Source organism: Spea bombifrons, chromosome 13 (genome assembly GCF_027358695.1).
Source record: "Spea bombifrons isolate aSpeBom1 chromosome 13, aSpeBom1.2.pri, whole genome shotgun sequence".
Taxonomy (NCBI): domain Eukaryota; kingdom Metazoa; phylum Chordata; class Amphibia; order Anura; family Pelobatidae; genus Spea; species Spea bombifrons.
In genome coordinates, this window is record NC_071099.1 from 26601197 (window position 1) to 26619007 (window position 17811).

A 17811-nucleotide genomic window follows, 5' to 3' on the forward strand; every position below is an offset into this window, starting at 1 on the left:
AACAATGCCTCCAACTGCCTGTATGGTCTTTAGAGGCAGCGGAGAAGACAATATAGCTGCTAAATTATGATCTGACTGTGTAGGAAAAGAAGTTGCATCTATTAAGGACTCTGACCGTGGAAGCTAGAGAGCTTCGGGTTTTGGTGGACCACCTGTAGAACATCAAAGTTAGATTAGAAGACCTCATAGAGACTTTGAGCAGTTGGAGCTGGAGTCTTGTACAGGCTTGATACGCTGTATCTGTAATTCATTCTTTAATGCTCCTCTGAATTATGCTGTAACAAGGTATTTCCATCCGTACGTCAAACCATCCGTAGATCATCGGACTTGGCCAAGCGAATACCAAAATGCAGCAGACCCCCTGAAACCGTCATCTCTTTTCTTTAAGGCTTGAATGGCGACAGGTGCAATTAAAATAATTAAAAGGCGGTATTAAAATGTGACCTTTGAGAAATGTTAGCTCCCCTTCTCCTTTTCTTTTTTTTTCCTACTGGATTTGGGCAAAGCAGAAACGCAACCGACTCGTGTAAGTCCCCCGACCACAGCAGCTGCGCGATTTTATTGTCAAGCAGGGAAACCCTCACAGCACGGCAGTCTTATACATTTTATTAAAGTATTAACATTTCCGAGTGATGGCACACACTCTGCTCGGGAGACGGAGAAGGTTGATACCATAATAAAATGTATTCATCTTGTTTAAGAATGGACAGCCGCGGACGTTTGCCCCTCTGACAGCTGTCACGTACGCACGATCAGGCGAGAGTACGCTGTAAAGCGGCACAGGTAACGCGCCGCTTCCTTTCTGTTGTCGGTGATTTGATCCTAATATCCCTTAGCCTGACATATCGAGGAACTTCTAGTTCTTTTATTAAGTTTAAGATATGGGGGGCATAAATGTCGCCCCTCTGCAAGAACAGTAGGGACCCTGTTATACTTGAGGTTGATGTAATTCCTCTTTATATGGATGTTCAAAGAAGTTGAATGCCAAGAAGTTGGCATTATGGCAATACCAAAAATGCCCCATGCATTTGAACAATTAATAAGGGGCAGCTGGGCAATTTGGGGGAGTTTATTACTTTTGTTCAGTTAAAGATAGTAGCTTGGGAAGTTAGCATGGCTGTGGTGGGAGTGGTGGAGGGGGGGTCAGAAGATAGGTAAGAAAAATAGTAAAAATGAAGGGAAAAGATAATAAAAATCAAATTACAAAAAACGGATAGTTTTGCAACTCTGTCCTGATGAGCTGTAGTCTTTTTGGGTTAGATTACAGAGCTGATCCCAGGCAAACAAGGCAGTTATGGCCATCCACGGTAGTGGAACAACCTCCCAGCAGAAGTGGTAGAGATTAATAGAGGGAATAGGCATGCGGCTCCTGAATCTAAGACGAGACCGACGACTGATTAAGGTTTGGAGTCTTTACAGCAGGAACCAGAAGCAGACTAGACGGGTCGAACGGTTCTTGTGTGCTGTCGGATTCTTTGTTTCTATAACCCAGGTGCTTCGGGGTTTTTGGAGTTATCCACGGTGGCATCTCTTGTACTAAAACGCGTCTCGGTCTCAGTAAGGGACAGCAGCGGGTGGCCAACGCGCCCCTTGCAGAGTAAGCATAAAAGCATGTGCAGTAATCTTTGATTTCTTTGTCTTTCATTACTGCTACATTACTGAAGATTAATTCATCGCTGTTAGTTTCTAAATGAGCCAAAATTCCTTGGTTTGAGACAAGTAATTAGTATTAATTAAATAATGCAGTCATCTCCAGCCGCATCTAAATCTCTTTTGCGGCGCTCGTTAGTGTTACTGCATAGCCGGATCTCACAGCACCTGCGCGAGCCGTCCCCAGACCCCCTGTACCAAAGGCTCCTCTCTCTCCGCAGATGCTCCTCAAACACTTTTCCTTCAACCTTCGCTTTTTTTTTTTCTTGTCTTTTGCAGCAATTCGGAAAGATTTTAGACGTGGAGATCATTTTTAACGAGCGAGGTTCCAAGGTGAGTGCAGATATCTCATTAGTGCGGCTTGTCCTGAAGATATAAAGGATTTGCAAATGGTTACCTGTCAGAGCGGGACTTTGCGCACATCTCGCCTGCATTAGCGGGGGCAGGAGAGCAGCGCTGTGACCTGTCACATGGACCGGCTGCCTGCGTTCTGGATGTAGCGTGTGCGTGAAACCCTCTGTGCGCAGTATGGCCCAAGCACTCATTATTTTGCGCGCTTGCCTGCCATCGCCGCCATGTTTCGGACCTTAAGGTGGAAGGCTAAGGGGGCGCGGAAGAGAACAAAAAAATCGGTCACTGGTACCTCTCCCGCTGAAAATAATTTAGTGAGGCCTTTAGTGACATTGTGCTAAGGGTTAATACTCCAGAAGCAGCCATCGCGTATTACTTAATGACCCGTATGTTCATACTATATGCGCATTATCTTTTCCCTTAACACGTAATAACTCCATCGCGGCGTTCCCTCTTAGGTGATCAGCTCGGCTCCTCGTAAGAGGACACATTATAACTCTTCCCGTTCCTATACCGGTCACCTTAGAGGGAACACTTTCCCTGTGCTGACATTTTCTCTCTAATTCCTCGTATTTTTGTGCACTTTTATAACCCCTCTCCGTATTAAAACCTCCGTAGTATTTCCATCTTTTTCTGCTTTTGTATGTCTTTAACTCTCTTACTTGGCTATTTCTCTCTGTCTTCTCTCTTCCCTGTCCGCTCCCCTCTCCCTTAGGGTTTTGGGTTTGTAACTTTTGAAACTAGCATGGACGCCGACCGCGCGAGGGAGAAACTCAACGGGACAATCGTTGAGGGAAGAAAAATTGAGGTACATATCAGATAAGTTTGTGTCCTTTGTTCCTACCCCATATTGTCTTGCGTTCTTCAAAGGTATTGCGTTCTAACGGCAAAAATGTCGTCGGCAAAATATACACCCCCCCGTCTCCCCCATTTCTCCGCCGCGACTAGTCACTTCTTCAGCTTTCTAGAAAAGCTCAGAGATACGAGACTGAGACGAAGTAACCATTTACGCCACATTAGGCTGGTGGAATTTTGACACTAAAGCAGAGGTGGGGTGATTAATTTTATATTAAATTTCAAACAGCGTGAGTCATTTCTCCTCCCACAAGTGACGTAAACCAGCGGGGAAAGAGCGCTCATCCATCCGGGGCGATAAATGATATGCAAAAGGGTAAATAAAGATAATTGTTCTTCGGGTTTCATTTTGTCACCATTAAGATGCCAGCGCCACATTGCTAAATATGCCCTTTCATTTTTTTAGAGGCATTAACACAGACAATAAATCTGCAGCACCCTGCATGTGTTTAATTAATAAGATATTAAGATGTCTATGAGCGGTTGCCTTTCCTTCCAACAGACATGCCGCGCATCATCCTCTTGGATGGGCAAAAGGGCCTGTGTCTGCTTAGCGAGTAGTCAGATCTGCTGTCTGATTCCACCAACGTCGAAAACCGAAAAGGCAAAGTCTGTCACTGGGGGCGGCCATCTTTGCTTGCTTGCAGGATACAGTTCTGAACGCATCTGTGCAAGCAGCAAACGTGCAAGCAACGTGGCACATGAGCAAAGAATGATGCCATCAAAGACTGCATGCTTAGCCATTCCAGTGGGTTCATTGCCCTTTAAATAGTTGGTTTAATATGAAAACGGAAGGTGTGTTAAGTGTAAATACCTCGCATTTCTGCCCAATCCCCTCGCTGCCGTAATCTGCAGAACAAAGGGTGTCTCTTTTTTTTTTCTGCTGCGTTGTGTGTCTGACACGAACGTACATTAATATCCCCCTGGAGAACTTTTCCCAGAGTCCAGCGCTGATGGTTGGAGGGGGGCAGCAGCTGGGATATTGGGGTCAGCAGCTGGTGTTAATTGCTTTTTATTGCTGATTCTTTCAGATCATTGTTTTCCGCAGAGTTTTCAGACAGAATAATTCAGAAATATGCAGATACGTATACTTGACGCCGTTAATGTCCTGATGGGATCCCAGCGTTCAGTCAATCTGCTCTCATTCTTTCCCCAGCTATTGCGCCTGTCAGGCAAACAGTTGGGTGCACTTCAAAGGGCTCAGTTCTTGATCTATACAGTGTGCTGGCCAAGTTGCATCAGAATAGATAATACTTTAAATGTTTTATTTTCCCCACTGCAATGTCTCGATAGGCTTTATCCGCATAGACATTTAGAAACCAAAATCAGATTCACAGGAGGGTTCTGATTATATTCTTGACATCAATTTTAGGACTCATTTTTGGGGTTAAGTAAATTCATGTTGTATATTGTGGGCACTTTCACATAAGAGGTTTGGTTTGCATGGTGTTGGTTGAGGACCATGGGAAACGTGTTTCAGCAAAGGCTTTAGTACATACTCTCCCATCCTTGAGAGGTAGAAGTTTGCCAGCCTTGATACTTCAGCTTCTTTGCCTTGGGGTGGCTGTATAACCAGAGCTCTCCTCTCCTCCGTAGGAAGCCAGGCCTCCCTCCTGACACCTCTCACCCACTCCTCTCTTTCTGCAGCGCTGCCAATTATGTGCTGTTTTATAGCGTACATTAGATCTTTATGGTTACATGAAGCATTCCGTTTCAGCCAAGGCTCTCTCCAACAATTCAGCGTTGGGCCCGCCTGGTAAAATGGAGTGTTGGCACATCACCGCACTGCGGTCTGCTCCCTCCCCAGCCCGCATCCCGCCGGCCCCACTGTGTATCGTAACAAAATATACGATGCCAATTTTTGCTGACATGAATTTCCGACGAGCTCAGCCAATCAGGGGCACCGAAAAATTAACTGCGCAATAAAACACAACATCACAAAAAAAATGGCTTTCATCAACTGGTCAACTTTGAGGGAAGAACGAAACCTTTTTTTTTTTGGGATGGGAGCTACCACGTCTTCAAAATAAAGTTTTACAGCCGCTGCATAATTACAATTACAGCCGCGGCCCGCAGATAGCGTATACAGAGCTAGTAAAATTCATAGCAGCCACTATGGATGGTATATATCACACAAAACCTTTACAAATACCCGCGCCTGGCGACACATCCGTTTATGGGCCGAGTTACCGCATCATTTAAATAAATGGGCATTTAAATAAAAAGAACACCAATAAATTGTAAATACCGCTGGACAGTCGTTGACGAAGGGATGTTAGTATAATGTCGACACGATTTATTCATGGTAGCTATTCAGACGCGACGGGTGCACGTTCATGCCCCTCCAATTTTCAATCCCATGGTGGTAGGTCCAGACCTGCCGGGCATGAACCCATGCCCATAACCACTTATCCTGCTGGACGGGCCAAGACGCCATTCGAGATTGTTTTTAACATTATTATAATTATTATCCATTATTTATTCATCGCTAACCTTATCTGTAGAGCTGTGCAATTCAAATATGGGGTGGGTAACACCAAGTATATAACAGATGTTGGGGACCCTGTCCTGTGATCTTATTTAAACAAAACATAAAAAAAAAACTAACATTTTATTTAAAATAGAAATTTTCTACATTTTCTACATTTTTGTACAGAAACAAAAGGGACAAGTATTTAAACTTATTTATTTTAACACTCGGGGTTTATTCACTGGTTGAGCCAACCAGTAAGAAGGGCTAACTTGGCCCTGTATAATGTATAAATCAGAAGATCACTGAGCTTTGGATCTTCATAACGAATGCTCAGCTAAAATAAAACTATCGTGCAAAATTCTCCTGATGATTCGCCATTTAGTGAATAGACCCCTGTACACGGTAAAGCGGTCATTTTCCCCCCGATGAACACCCTGTTCAAAAGAAACTAATTTCCAATTTTCGGCAGCCCTTCTCCTTCATCTCCCTTATCATTGCATACAATATAGAGAAACAGTCATCAATCTGTGAAATCTCAGCAGGAGTCTCCAGGACCCCAAATGATGTTGTCTATAATGAACGTCTTAAGTAAATCCGATTTGTCTCAACGAAAATGTCTCATAGACCCCGCTGGGTCAAAACACGGCCTTCAGACCGCTGACTACACAAATAATGGGCCAACACATCCCTTGAGATTTTGGTGTTCTTGTAGGTGACGTTACATGGTTCTAGAACAGTTGATGTATCTCAAAAATTTGAATCTCAACACAGGGCCTTGGGACAAGCTCGCTAATCACTCCGGTGTGCCCACACTTCCAAATAATCCTTAAATCCTGAAGGTTCCGCTTCATCCCTTTGTCTTGGCATATTCTGTAATATATGTAACAATTTTGCTCGTGAGTAAATGTCACTTGTGTTCGTGTATTACGGAGACACGGAACCAAGGTTAATATTATAGTAATAAATCCCCATAACATTAATGTATCGTGTTCTTACTCCGCCGTACGCTCTGAGCCGCTGTAAGTTTATATCTCTGTGGTTAATTTCCCTTCTCTCTCTTCCCCTCGCTAGGTAAATAATGCCACCGCTCGGGTAATGACAAACAAGAAACCTGTTAATCCGTACACAAATGGTAAGTGCCCCGCTATCTCCTGCGGATAATGAGATTTCTGCATTTCATATTTAGATCTTGTTTATTTTACAAACGTTAATAAAATTCCACGAATTCCATCAATTTTTTTTTTTTTCAAGGTAACATCATAAAGAAAAATATTTGTGCTTTTTAAGTCTTCTGTAGTATGGAAATTAGATCGTTTTAAAAAAAAAAAGAAAAAAAACGTACATTTTGGTTCCTTTTTCATAATATATATTTCTCTTCATTTGCTAGTTAATTGTGTAGCATGTCTGTTCAATCTGCTAAGGAAATATATAAAATATATATATATTTTTTAAATGTGGAGGGTGACATCATACCCCGGGGCTGGAAATGTGACACGGATTATTTGAATTTCTTTAAATCTTACAGGCTGGAAGTTAAACCCTGTGGTGGGAGCGGTGTATGGCCCGGAATTCTACGCAGGTACAATATGTCACTTGGTTCTCCGCAAACTGTTAGCGTGTGTTCTACGGCACAGAGCACACTGTCAGCCGGTTAAAATGTTTTTTTGTAGAATACTTCAGGGCAGTTTATTGTAGTAGAGTAAAAATGCTAATTAAATAATAGGAATAATAATTGGTTTTGCGAGCTCACTGTAAAGGAGTTAATGCCCTGTAAAGATGCCGCTGACGTCATTTCTCTTTTTTGTGGCAGTTACCGGTTTCCCGTACCCTCCTGCAGGCACCACAATTGCATACCGAGGGGCTCACTTACGAGGAAGAGGCCGTGCCGTGTATAACACATTCCGTGCCGCTCCTCCTCCCCCACCCATCCCTACCTATGGAGCGTGAGTATTAAAATCAGGCCAAAGTAATAATGGGAAGAAGGTTCATGCCACGTGAACCGTGAATTCCAATCACATATACACTTTGCTTATAAGCCAGGTGGAAAAAACTTGGTCTGTTTGTGGAATGCATCTGTCATCATCATTGGTCTGTCATCCGGCCATACCATGCACTTGGAGGGAATCTGTCACACGGTGAATAAACAGCATATTGCGCTGGGAAAACCCCCAGGAAATAAAGAAAAAAAAAGGGGCAGAATTGAAATTCTCTGAAATTGTATATTCAGCAGAATTCTTCCAGTGGAAAATTCTGCCCACATGGTTGGGAAGTTGATGGAGCTAACACATGCCTACTTCTTTCCATCTTCTTTTTACTTGACCCTGTCCCTCCAGACTTCTTTCTTCTTTCGTCCATATCTTTACCCTCCATCCTATTGAAGCTTAGAGCAAACCAGTATAATAGGATGATCTAAATCTTTATTGAGCCGCCAAAGTACTTCCTCCGCTTCTCTTATACCTCCATCTATCTGGAACATTCGGTAGATGGAAGAGGCAGCAGCTGGGGTTTGTAGGGTAATAGGCGGTTTACCCAGCTGACCTTTGCCCTTTCCATTCAACATTCTTATTCCTTCTCCTTGTATTATGTCTCTAATTTGTTAGCCCATTACTGGCTCCAAAATCACAACGTGTAATGTTCTCTTACAGGGTTGTTTACCAGGATGGCTTCTATGGAGCAGAAATCTACGTAAGTTTTTTTTAAAAAAACTTTCCTCTATTTGTATTCATCTAGGAAGACCTATTTGGTTCTAGGGCCACTAACAAACAAATATTAAGGCAATTTGTGGCTTACCAGAGACCCAGAAGACTTTCTTCTAGGCACGAGATTTGAAGTCAATAATAATTGATAATAATAAGATGTTCTATAAGATGCCACTTTTTTATGCTTCTCTAAGGAAGACCTGATTGTCACAAGATACAGACCATTAATTATATCCGAAACTCACCCCTTAACACTTACTTTTTTAAGGGTAATGTTGTAGTAGTTGGCGAGGCATGCTAATAAGTCCGTGCTGTCAGAAGGGTCAAAAGGGAAAGAGGAGAAGAGGCCATATGGAGCGAAGATAAAAGAGGAGGAAAGGTTATGTCTACGGAAGGTCAAGGAGCCTAGAGGGCAGAGAAACTAAAGCACCAGGGCTTAGGGGCAGCAGACACATTCGCTTTGAAATGCTAGGAAAATCTCTTACATCCTGCTGTTCAGATGAATACATTAAAAAAGACAATGTAGGAATTGATTCTGTGCCATCAAGGACTCGTCCAAAGGGGAATGGAGGTCATTATTTTGAATTAGAATCTTTGTATATATTAAGTAGAATAGTTAAGTAGAATAGCTTCATATTTTGTGTATGCAAAAAATATACCAAACTATAATAGATCTATACGTCTGCTTTACTATGGAAGGGTAGGGGTTATGATGCTTAGAAAGTGTTTTTATGGAGGGTGGTTAGAATGGATACCTGACTCCATGAGCTCAGAAATTAGAGGGTTCCCCAAACGCAGTGTGTTATATGTTAGATATATGTAAGGTTACTTTGATTTTAAGTATATGTGTGTGTACGGTGTACACGGATGCACGCCTATGGTAAGAGTAATTTTGTTAATGTTGGCTCCGTGTCTGCCCGTGAAGCCCTCTCTCAGACTCATAAAGACCCCAATAATGCATTTTTAAACACATAAACGTGAAAAACAGACAGTGATGTAAATGTGGAGGACACTGACCACCTTGTTTATACTGTGTACAGGGTGGATACGCAGCATACAGATACGCACAGCCGGCAGCGGCCGCGGCTTATAGCGACAGGTGAGTGTCATCGACGTACCTCGGGATTATACGTGCTTTGCTACCCCTTCTCACCTCACTGACTCAAATTCTAATAGCATTCATAAAAACAGCTTTGTGGCAGGAGGCACTGCATATAATACAATGGTTATCTTGTTCACCTTCGCGTTTAGTAAATGATTTCACTTAAATGCTTATAAAAGAATATACAGTTTTACCTCAGGAAGGTGCCATTTTGAAATAGCAATGTTCACTTCCTGTTTGGGCAGATCAACTTCCTGCTCAGCAAAGAGCGTAGTAAAGTGGCTCTCTATCGCTGTCTCTTTCTTCTGCCCCCCATTGACCCCTTGCACGCAGTGCTGTATCGATGATGGTGGGTAATGAACGTTTGTGGGTCTCTTGCAGTTATGGCAGAGTGTATGCAGCGGCAGATCCTTACCACCACACCATCGGACCGGCGGCTACGTACAGCATAGGAACAATGGTAAGTAAGATTTAGCGAGCTCTCCAATACGTGTCAGCCTCACGGTGCGTCTGCTAGGTGCCAATTAATGTGAACCAATTGGAAGAACACAGCAATACATATTCAAGATCACCAAGAACCACACAGGACCAAACCCAAAAATATATACGGAGCTGTTATTAACAAAATTAAAGATGACCTGCCATCTAAAACAACTTTCAGTGTCCTTATTTTAGGACATATTCTTAATACTAAGGTGCCAGCCACAAATTCTGGTACGTTTAAATTTGTCTTATTAGATACCGACCCACTACTGGGACAGTAATGGTTTGTGGACATCACGAGCCAGTTGGACAGGTACTCTGATTTCCCCTGACCAGCTCAGGGAGCTGTAAAACTGAAGGAGGTTCTGTGCTGTTGCAGCTGCCACACGGCCACCTCGCGATGCTCTGCAGCTAAGCTCCGCAAGGTGGCTCGTTGGATAAGATGCGTAGTTGGTTGCATCTCCAGTCCTGTCCACTCCAACCTATGGCCCGGCCCAATATCACCTCCAGCCAGACATCTTGGCTCAATGTTGTCACTCTATGAATAATAAATGTTAAACTCTTCTGCCAGAATCCCCAAACAGACGGGACATATATGGCCCCATCCACAAAAAATATAGTCCCTGTGAGAACGCTACATTAATCATAGGGGCATAAAGACTGGTGTTCCAGCTGCTAAAATTACCTGGCACTAACATTGAGTCTTGTGTGTTTAGAACATGTTACAAAGAATTCTACGGGCTTCCTTTATCCTCTTGCTATTTTGTGTCCATAGGAACTGCAGATCAGTTACAATGATTCCGAAGGTTTTATTACAGAGAGTTTTTGTGCAGTAGAGATGTAAAGTTCTCATAGTGCCAGTGCCTGTTTTGCCTTCCATCTTCTATGAGAAGACCTAATCACTTGGTAGCCCCTCTCCAATTAAAATAAAACATAACACTTACGTACGGATGCACAATTGGTGCTACTAACGAGGAAGAGAAAGCCAGGATTATAAGATAGCCAAGTATAAGAACTCCATACCTCCCAAGTGTCTCTGTTTAGGAAGGACCCAAATCCCTCTATCCCTCTTTCCTCCCCTCTGTCCCTCTTTCCTCCCCTCTGTCCCTATTTCCTCCCCTCTGTCCCTCTTTCCTCCCCTCTGTCCCTCTTTTCTAGGAGCTCGGAGTGTTTGCTGGGTATGAGGGTATCGCAGGGTTCTACTGCCCTGAAAGTCATAATAATATGCTAATAAATATTTTGGAATGTGTGTACAATTGTGTAAGTAAAGTACAGGATCCCTTCTTATAGAAGGCTTACGTGGTGACATATATTTTCACACAGCCCGGTCCCATACCTGCAAATGCACCCCTAAACACAAATGTTTCTTCAGCCACCGGAAACAGGAGATATCGAGAAAGATGAGGCATCCCCCTTTAATAATAAAATGTCTTCTGATTGCCTTGTCACACGTTCTCTTACACTCTGTATGTCAGAGTAAAGTTGTTTTAGATGACAAAATCTTTGTTTTTTTTACTTATTTATTTAAAAGGTTCATTTTCTAGGCAATAGAGAAAAACAACACAATTGTTGACCAAGGTGTCATATTCCCAGTGAAAACCATATGTCCATATTGTGTCAAAAGAGGGTGTTTGTCCTGCCTGGTTCTTAGTGATATTTTAAATTTTTCTGTGATGTCATACGATCACAACTTCTCTGAATTCTCTTAATGTAATGCACAAAACATATATTCTTTTGACATTTAACCCTTTCAGAACAAGAAGGGTGAGCCATACTGGTGGCGTTCCATTCTAACACTGAGAAGTTTGATCACTGTGTAGGGGGGGGATCTTTTACCACCCATAGACGTACAGCACATTGTTCGGTTCTGAGTAGGCTCAGACACTGAACCAGTAGCATTGGTGGCTCGTATCGTCTTTGTTCTCCGCCTAGACAGAGCCATCAACTCTCTGGATTCCCTCCCGCGCTAAAGAGTCCAACATAAGTTACGTTTGCAGGCGGGGGGTACCAGGATCCTACGGGAACTTCTGAGGCATTCCTGGCCGGGATTTAGACATCTTCTTTAATGTTTGTTTTTAGCTAGCCTGGTAACAGCATCAAAGATGAAAACAAAATTAGACAAAAATCTACGGACATTATAGTCCCATGTTACGGGGCATGAAGAGTTCCATCAAACTCAAACCTTCTTTTTACCTGCTCGTCTACCTCCGTGTTTACTCCCCAAAATTCCAATCGGGTAGAAACGCAACTGCAGAAGGGAGATTCCTATGGAATAGTCTTCTCATTGACATCTCCAGAGCAGCTGCTAGCTAAAAGCCATCATTAACAATACATTACTTACCCTCCTTTTTCTATAATGGGTTTGATGTCAACCCTTCCTCTTCCATATCACTCTTGTCTCTCGTCTCCATCCCCTCCTTTCCTTCTCTTTACATTATCACATGCTCTCTGGTTTGCTCTTTAAAAGTCTTGAAGATTCTGCTTTGGATTAATTTCTTTTTAGATATTATTTTATATATATTTTTTTTTGCCTTCCCCACCATTTCTTTTCTCTTGCACGACAAACAAGTGTTTAACTGGCTGGGGAGATGCACCTTATGTTCAGCTCACCCCGTAGTGTCAGGGAAGTTAATAGGAGGTGTAAGTCCGAGCGGCTTGGTTAAAATCAAGACCGGCAAAGATATTGAGGTGGAAAACCCCCCCAAATAAGTGAAGAATTGTTGCATGGTAACCACCATTTTCCACTTTTGTTCCAATCCTCCACCAACTCACCCCACAGAGCCATTTAAACCTCAGATCTCTGAGCAAGAGAAGAGTAGTAGGTGAGGAGTGTCTCTCTTTTGTCCACTACTGATTGGCTGTTTTTCATCTTTGATGTTGCAGGCTAGTCTGTACAGAGGGACTTACAGTCGATTCACCCCCTACTAGCAAGTGATCAGTCTCCCTAAACATGACATCATAAAAAAAAAACAGTAAATCAATCCAAAACAAACAAACAAAAAAAAACATCTGGGGTGATGAGTCCACAGGCCATGAAAGGAAACCGCCTGTGCTACCTACCCCATCGCTCCTCCGTGGAAGGACAAACTTTTACCTCATCCCCCGTTGACCCCTTTAACCTTCGTGTCTATGTGTGTACCTGTGCGGGATATACTAATTTGTAACTTGTAAAATAATGAATCTTTGTAACTGTTTTTAATGACTCCTGATCTTGCGCAGAGCTTGGTCAACTCCTAAAGGGATCCGTTTAGAAGCCTCTTTGTTTCCAGCGTTCTAGCATAAATATAGTCAAAATGTCGCCGTCAGGGTGGTCATCCTGTTACTTTTCAGCTGATTTTGGACAAATATCTATTGATGAAATCCAACAACTATAGCAGTACAGTTTACATACTCATTGGGACCAATTTAATCTTAAATGATACACAGGAGTTGAAGTGTTGAAGGGCTTGTTTTTGGCAACCCTTGTTTGATGAACACGAACGAGCCCTTGAACACCTCACCTCCTGCGTGTGATCAGTTTCCATTTATTCTACTAAGTGTGGTAACCATACTGCTATCCGGATCAGTCAAGAATTATCAGTGAGTCAAGTGCCATGTCCAAAAAAACATCCACACTACCCAGCCCCCCAAAAAACAGAATCATTGTAGACATATTGCACAGCTCGTGCTCTTGCATGCCTAAAGTATTCTTCTATACATATTCTAAACATATACATGTTCTTTATACATATTCCCAGATGGGTCATAAGTGTGAAAACAAAACTGTGTTGATTTTGTCTGGATATATATGGTCCATTGAAAATAGTTTTTTTTACTATGTTGGCTAGACCTAGAACTTTGTGTACCGATGTATTAATATATGCAGCTATGTAATGTTCATGTAACTATGTAACTATATCTAGTGTGTGTATGTATATATATATATATATATATAAATATATATACACATATATTTGCTTTCTAGATGAGTCATTTAATTTTGTTATATAGTATATGGTATATGTATATTTGTTACGATGAAAAAACAACAGAAACAACAATATTGAGACTCATTTATAGAACTAGATGTTTGATAAACACAAGGACACAATCCTACCGATAATACACGCATTTTAGTATCTAAATGCAGAAAATGTCAAGTTCACATGCATCATTCATGAAAGCCAAGTTCCAGATTACGGCGCCATACACCACAGATAATAAAGTTTTCCTTTTTTTGTTGTTTAGTTAATTTATGAAAGTTTTTTGTTTTATGCGAGAAATAGTCCTCGCTTTTTTGATACAAATAGTCACTCTTAATTGTTACTCTCTAAATTCTACAGTTCAGGAATATATTTCTTTCATTCCTTCAGTATTCCTTCAGAGTTACAAAATTCCTTATTTTCACCAAAAATAATCATTTAAAAAGGCATCATAAGGAAAGAAATTACAATAATGGCATTGATTTTTTTGAAAAAAAGAAACGTAAGCTTATTTGATTTTACATGAAGCTATGCAGCATGCATTTTTCATAAAAATCATCTTTAACCTTCCATTTGCCAGAGGAGCTGTTTCTAGGGGAATGTAAAAACAATAAATAATACACACATCCAATATTATTGATTAAAAGAGAAAATGTCAGCATTTTAGCGACCCCGTATTTTTTTCAGTGGAATATTTTTTATTTGCACATCTCATGCCGTTTCTTGCTATTCCTAAATCTATAGGTAAAAAAAAAATCACTCGGTTTTAAAATGCTTGGGTGGGTTTTGATTCTGTAGATTGGGGGAATCTAATTTGCTTTACACCTGTCACTTCCTGTTCATATATATATAACAGGAAGTGCTTCTAAAGAAACCCCCCTCCCTTAGAAAACAAAAATATATTCAGTATCTTAGTATATGTGTCTGTAGTAATAATATATAGTTTAGTGCCTAGTGTTGTATAAATTACATCTGAACATTATACGTCAAATGTGACAGTTCTTTAGAAATTATGGCTATTGTGATCTTTTTGTTCTTTCCCAATCTCATTACCACATCTCAGCAAGACTATCGCAAAATATCTTCCATATATATATATATATATATATATATATATATATATATATATCTTAAATTAAACATATCATTCATTTTACAGCACCCCTTCCTTTGTAGATCTAGCTATATTTTATTATATAAATTAAACTGTAGCAAAGAAGCACACTTTAAATTAAACATCATTTTAAAGTAACAGCGCATCGTGTAGGAATCTACACCTACTATATATTTCCTTTTGCTTTTTTTTTGCATATATATAGATATATTAATTTGCATTAGAGCACCTATAGGCACTATTTCCCCTTTTAATACATATCAACATGCGGTTCCACAAAGGCAGCATACTCTATGAGATGCATAGTATATTGTACTGTATCGGTTTTTCATCTGTAGTGATAGAAAAACATCGGAGTTAACATAGTAAAAAACAAAAAATGACTTTAAATGTATGTATATATATATTTGTAAAAGCGTGTGTATATATATATAGAGTTATATATGTAATATACATATTGTTAAAATACATTGCTCCCTCCTGATGAAGGCCCCGTGATGAGGCCAAAACGTTGTTTATATCCATAGTCCTGTGGAAGTGTCCCTACGCTGTAATTCTGGCCTTGTACTATTTCTTTGAAGTGAGCCTAAGGCATTAACATGAGTTTTCTCTCTTTCGCTACTTATCCTATATGTGTATATAAAACCTATTTCTATATGTGCAATTTATATGTTTATATATATATAGCTAATGGTGGCACTCTGTGTATTTTTTGCTTCTTGTGTGTTTCATTTGTTTTGTAGTGAGAACATCAGTGGATCGCCCTTATAAATATACTGCTAACTTCTAGAAGGGACTTCAGTAAAGAAAACAAAAATCTGCAAAGATTAAAGAGGCATCTACCAACCTGTCACACAATCTTCACCATTCCTTACTCCACCGAGACATAACATCAAACCCTCCCCCGTCCCCCCCGTCCCCAAGTCCCACCAAGGAGAGGATGCTGGGACAGATGCTACACAGAATAAACTGGTCAGACGGGTCGGCAGCTTCCTATGTGAACAACTTTTTTGATTCTCACCTCCGAAACCATCCTCAGACCCTGCTTCCCCTACTTTTCAAACTGAGCTTCCACCCTCCCTGCTGTACGGAGAGATCCTCGTTACAAGACGCAGGAGGCAGAGACTGGTATGAAGGATGCACGTCCGCAGGTCAAAGCTCTGCAGCCTCTTAATTGTCACTATGCACCCAACCTTTTATATGTCTCCCCCGACCTTGAGCGCCTGACTCTCGGAAGGAGGCGGCTGAACTCTCCGGACCCTCGCAAGCTTTTGGCGGCCTCGAGGAGCGTCCACGGCAGCCGCCAGCCCAGTGGGAGTCTCTACACTGGGAGAGCTGTCATGTTGGTCAAGTTAAGAGGAGTCGCCGCTGGGAAGCTTTTACATGCTTAAAAAAAAAGCTTTTTTTTCCAAAGGGCTTCCTCTTTTATATATTTATACGTACATCAAGAAAACAATGATTTCCACAGCACTTTAATGAAAACCAACTGAATTCTCCTTGTCCCTGCACCCCACGCCCCTAAAAGACATACTTAATTCCTGATGGTCCAAGAGGGATTTTACAATGGTGCTGAATGCCAGGGTACAGTTGTTTTTGGGGTTTTTTGTTTTTGGTGTACAATTTTTTTTCTTTTTTTTTGCTGTAAGGTGTCAGATTTAACCTCTGTGCTGCCAGATAAGATACTTTTCCTTGACTCTGCCAGCAGTCAAGGGGTTAAGAGCTGCTACACAGTCTGAGATATGTGATACCTTGTAACCAAAAGGAGCGTTATCCATAGATGTAGTTGGTGGAAGAGGTCTCTTTCTTGCCCACTGGTCATATCCTACCCTCCCTGGACCTTTCCCCTAACCAGCCAGGTCTAAACTACATCTATGAAGGACCCTCAAGTTGGTGCATTAAACGGTAATTTGCATACAATTCAAGAACTGAACGTGTGAAATGGGGCGGAAAAAGGCCCATCATCTCAGATTATTCAACCTACCAACACCTCTACCTTGGGTAGCAGGTACAAACTCGGACCTTGTAAATTGTTCTCTATTGGGCGGATCTCAAAGCTTCCCTCACCCCCCTTGCTCTGCACACCACAATGGATTGGGAAGGAAAAATATATTTAAAAAAAATATATATATATATTATTGAGGGACTGGTAAAGAAAAAAAACAAATGACTCTGCCCCTGCAGCGGAGAGCAGAGGAGATTCCTGTATATATATATTATATTATATAGAATATCTATACACCAGTTAATACTCCCCTTCCACCCTTCGAGATGGCTTGTCCCATACACCATTAAATGTTTACTTTATACTATGTGTGCTTTGAAAAAATACAATAAAATGCAGAATATTTGAAACCAAGGAAACAGCAAAACAAAATCCTTTTTTATACGAGATGTGTATGTATATCTATATATATACCTAAATATCTGTATAGATATATGCACATATATATGGGTCTGTGTACATATATATGTGTCCGTGTGTATATAAATGTTTCTTATAGGTAAGGGCATATGTACATATATATCACACACATATATATATATTTATATATATATATATATACATGTGTGTTTGTGTATGTGTATTTAGATACATATCTATGAGATACATATGTTAGTATATATGTGTACATACATAACTTCATATATATGTACATATATATATAGTGTGTGTGTGCGTGAGTGTATATATACATATACATATATGTAAAAGTTTTATATATATATATATTTGATCTCCCCTGCAGCTGTACATTAAATTACTTTGCTCAGAGCTGTTCTATATCTCACCAGCCTTCTCTCTGTCACTCTGTATGCTTCAAAGGTGTTATTCAGATTAACAATATATAATTATTATTAATATTCAGATTAATAAAGATTTCTTTCTTCAACAACGTTGTGTGTCATTGGTTTTAGGCAGGGGTGTTGACATTAAATCATAGAAGTGGGGGGTCATGGGTAATGTCATTTTATTTAACCATTATTTTTACTGATGTTTTTTTCTTATTATTGTGCCATATAAAATTTCATTTCATCACATTGTGTTCAGGATTTATTAAGCAATAAATTAGGGCTCGGCATGGGAAATATATTTTAACTTAATTCGGAGAGTTGTCTCACCG

The 17811-nt window shown here is 40.8% G+C and overlaps 1 protein-coding gene across 2 annotated transcripts in view; it reads left to right on the forward strand.

Annotated features, from left to right (window-relative positions):
* RBFOX3 (RNA binding fox-1 homolog 3) overlaps positions 1–17583 on the forward strand; it is a 58176-nt gene extending 40593 nt beyond the window's left edge. The window contains exons 4-12 of one of the 2 annotated variants that reach the window (XM_053452858.1): positions 1930–1983; positions 2717–2809; positions 6401–6461; positions 6855–6908; positions 7140–7272; positions 7975–8014; positions 9069–9127; positions 9512–9590; positions 15433–17583. In XM_053452858.1, coding sequence (XP_053308833.1) covers positions 1930–1983; positions 2717–2809; positions 6401–6461; positions 6855–6908; positions 7140–7272; positions 7975–8014; positions 9069–9127; positions 9512–9590; positions 15433–15435 — 576 coding nt within the window. In that variant the 3' untranslated portion in view covers positions 15436–17583. Of the gene's footprint in view, positions 1–1929; positions 1984–2716; positions 2810–6400; positions 6462–6854; positions 6909–7139; positions 7273–7974; positions 8015–9068; positions 9128–9511; positions 9591–12496; positions 13866–15432 lie in introns of those variants that run through there. The other variant, XM_053452857.1, reaches the window with a different exon arrangement.
* Positions 17584–17811: the final 228 nt, after the last annotated feature.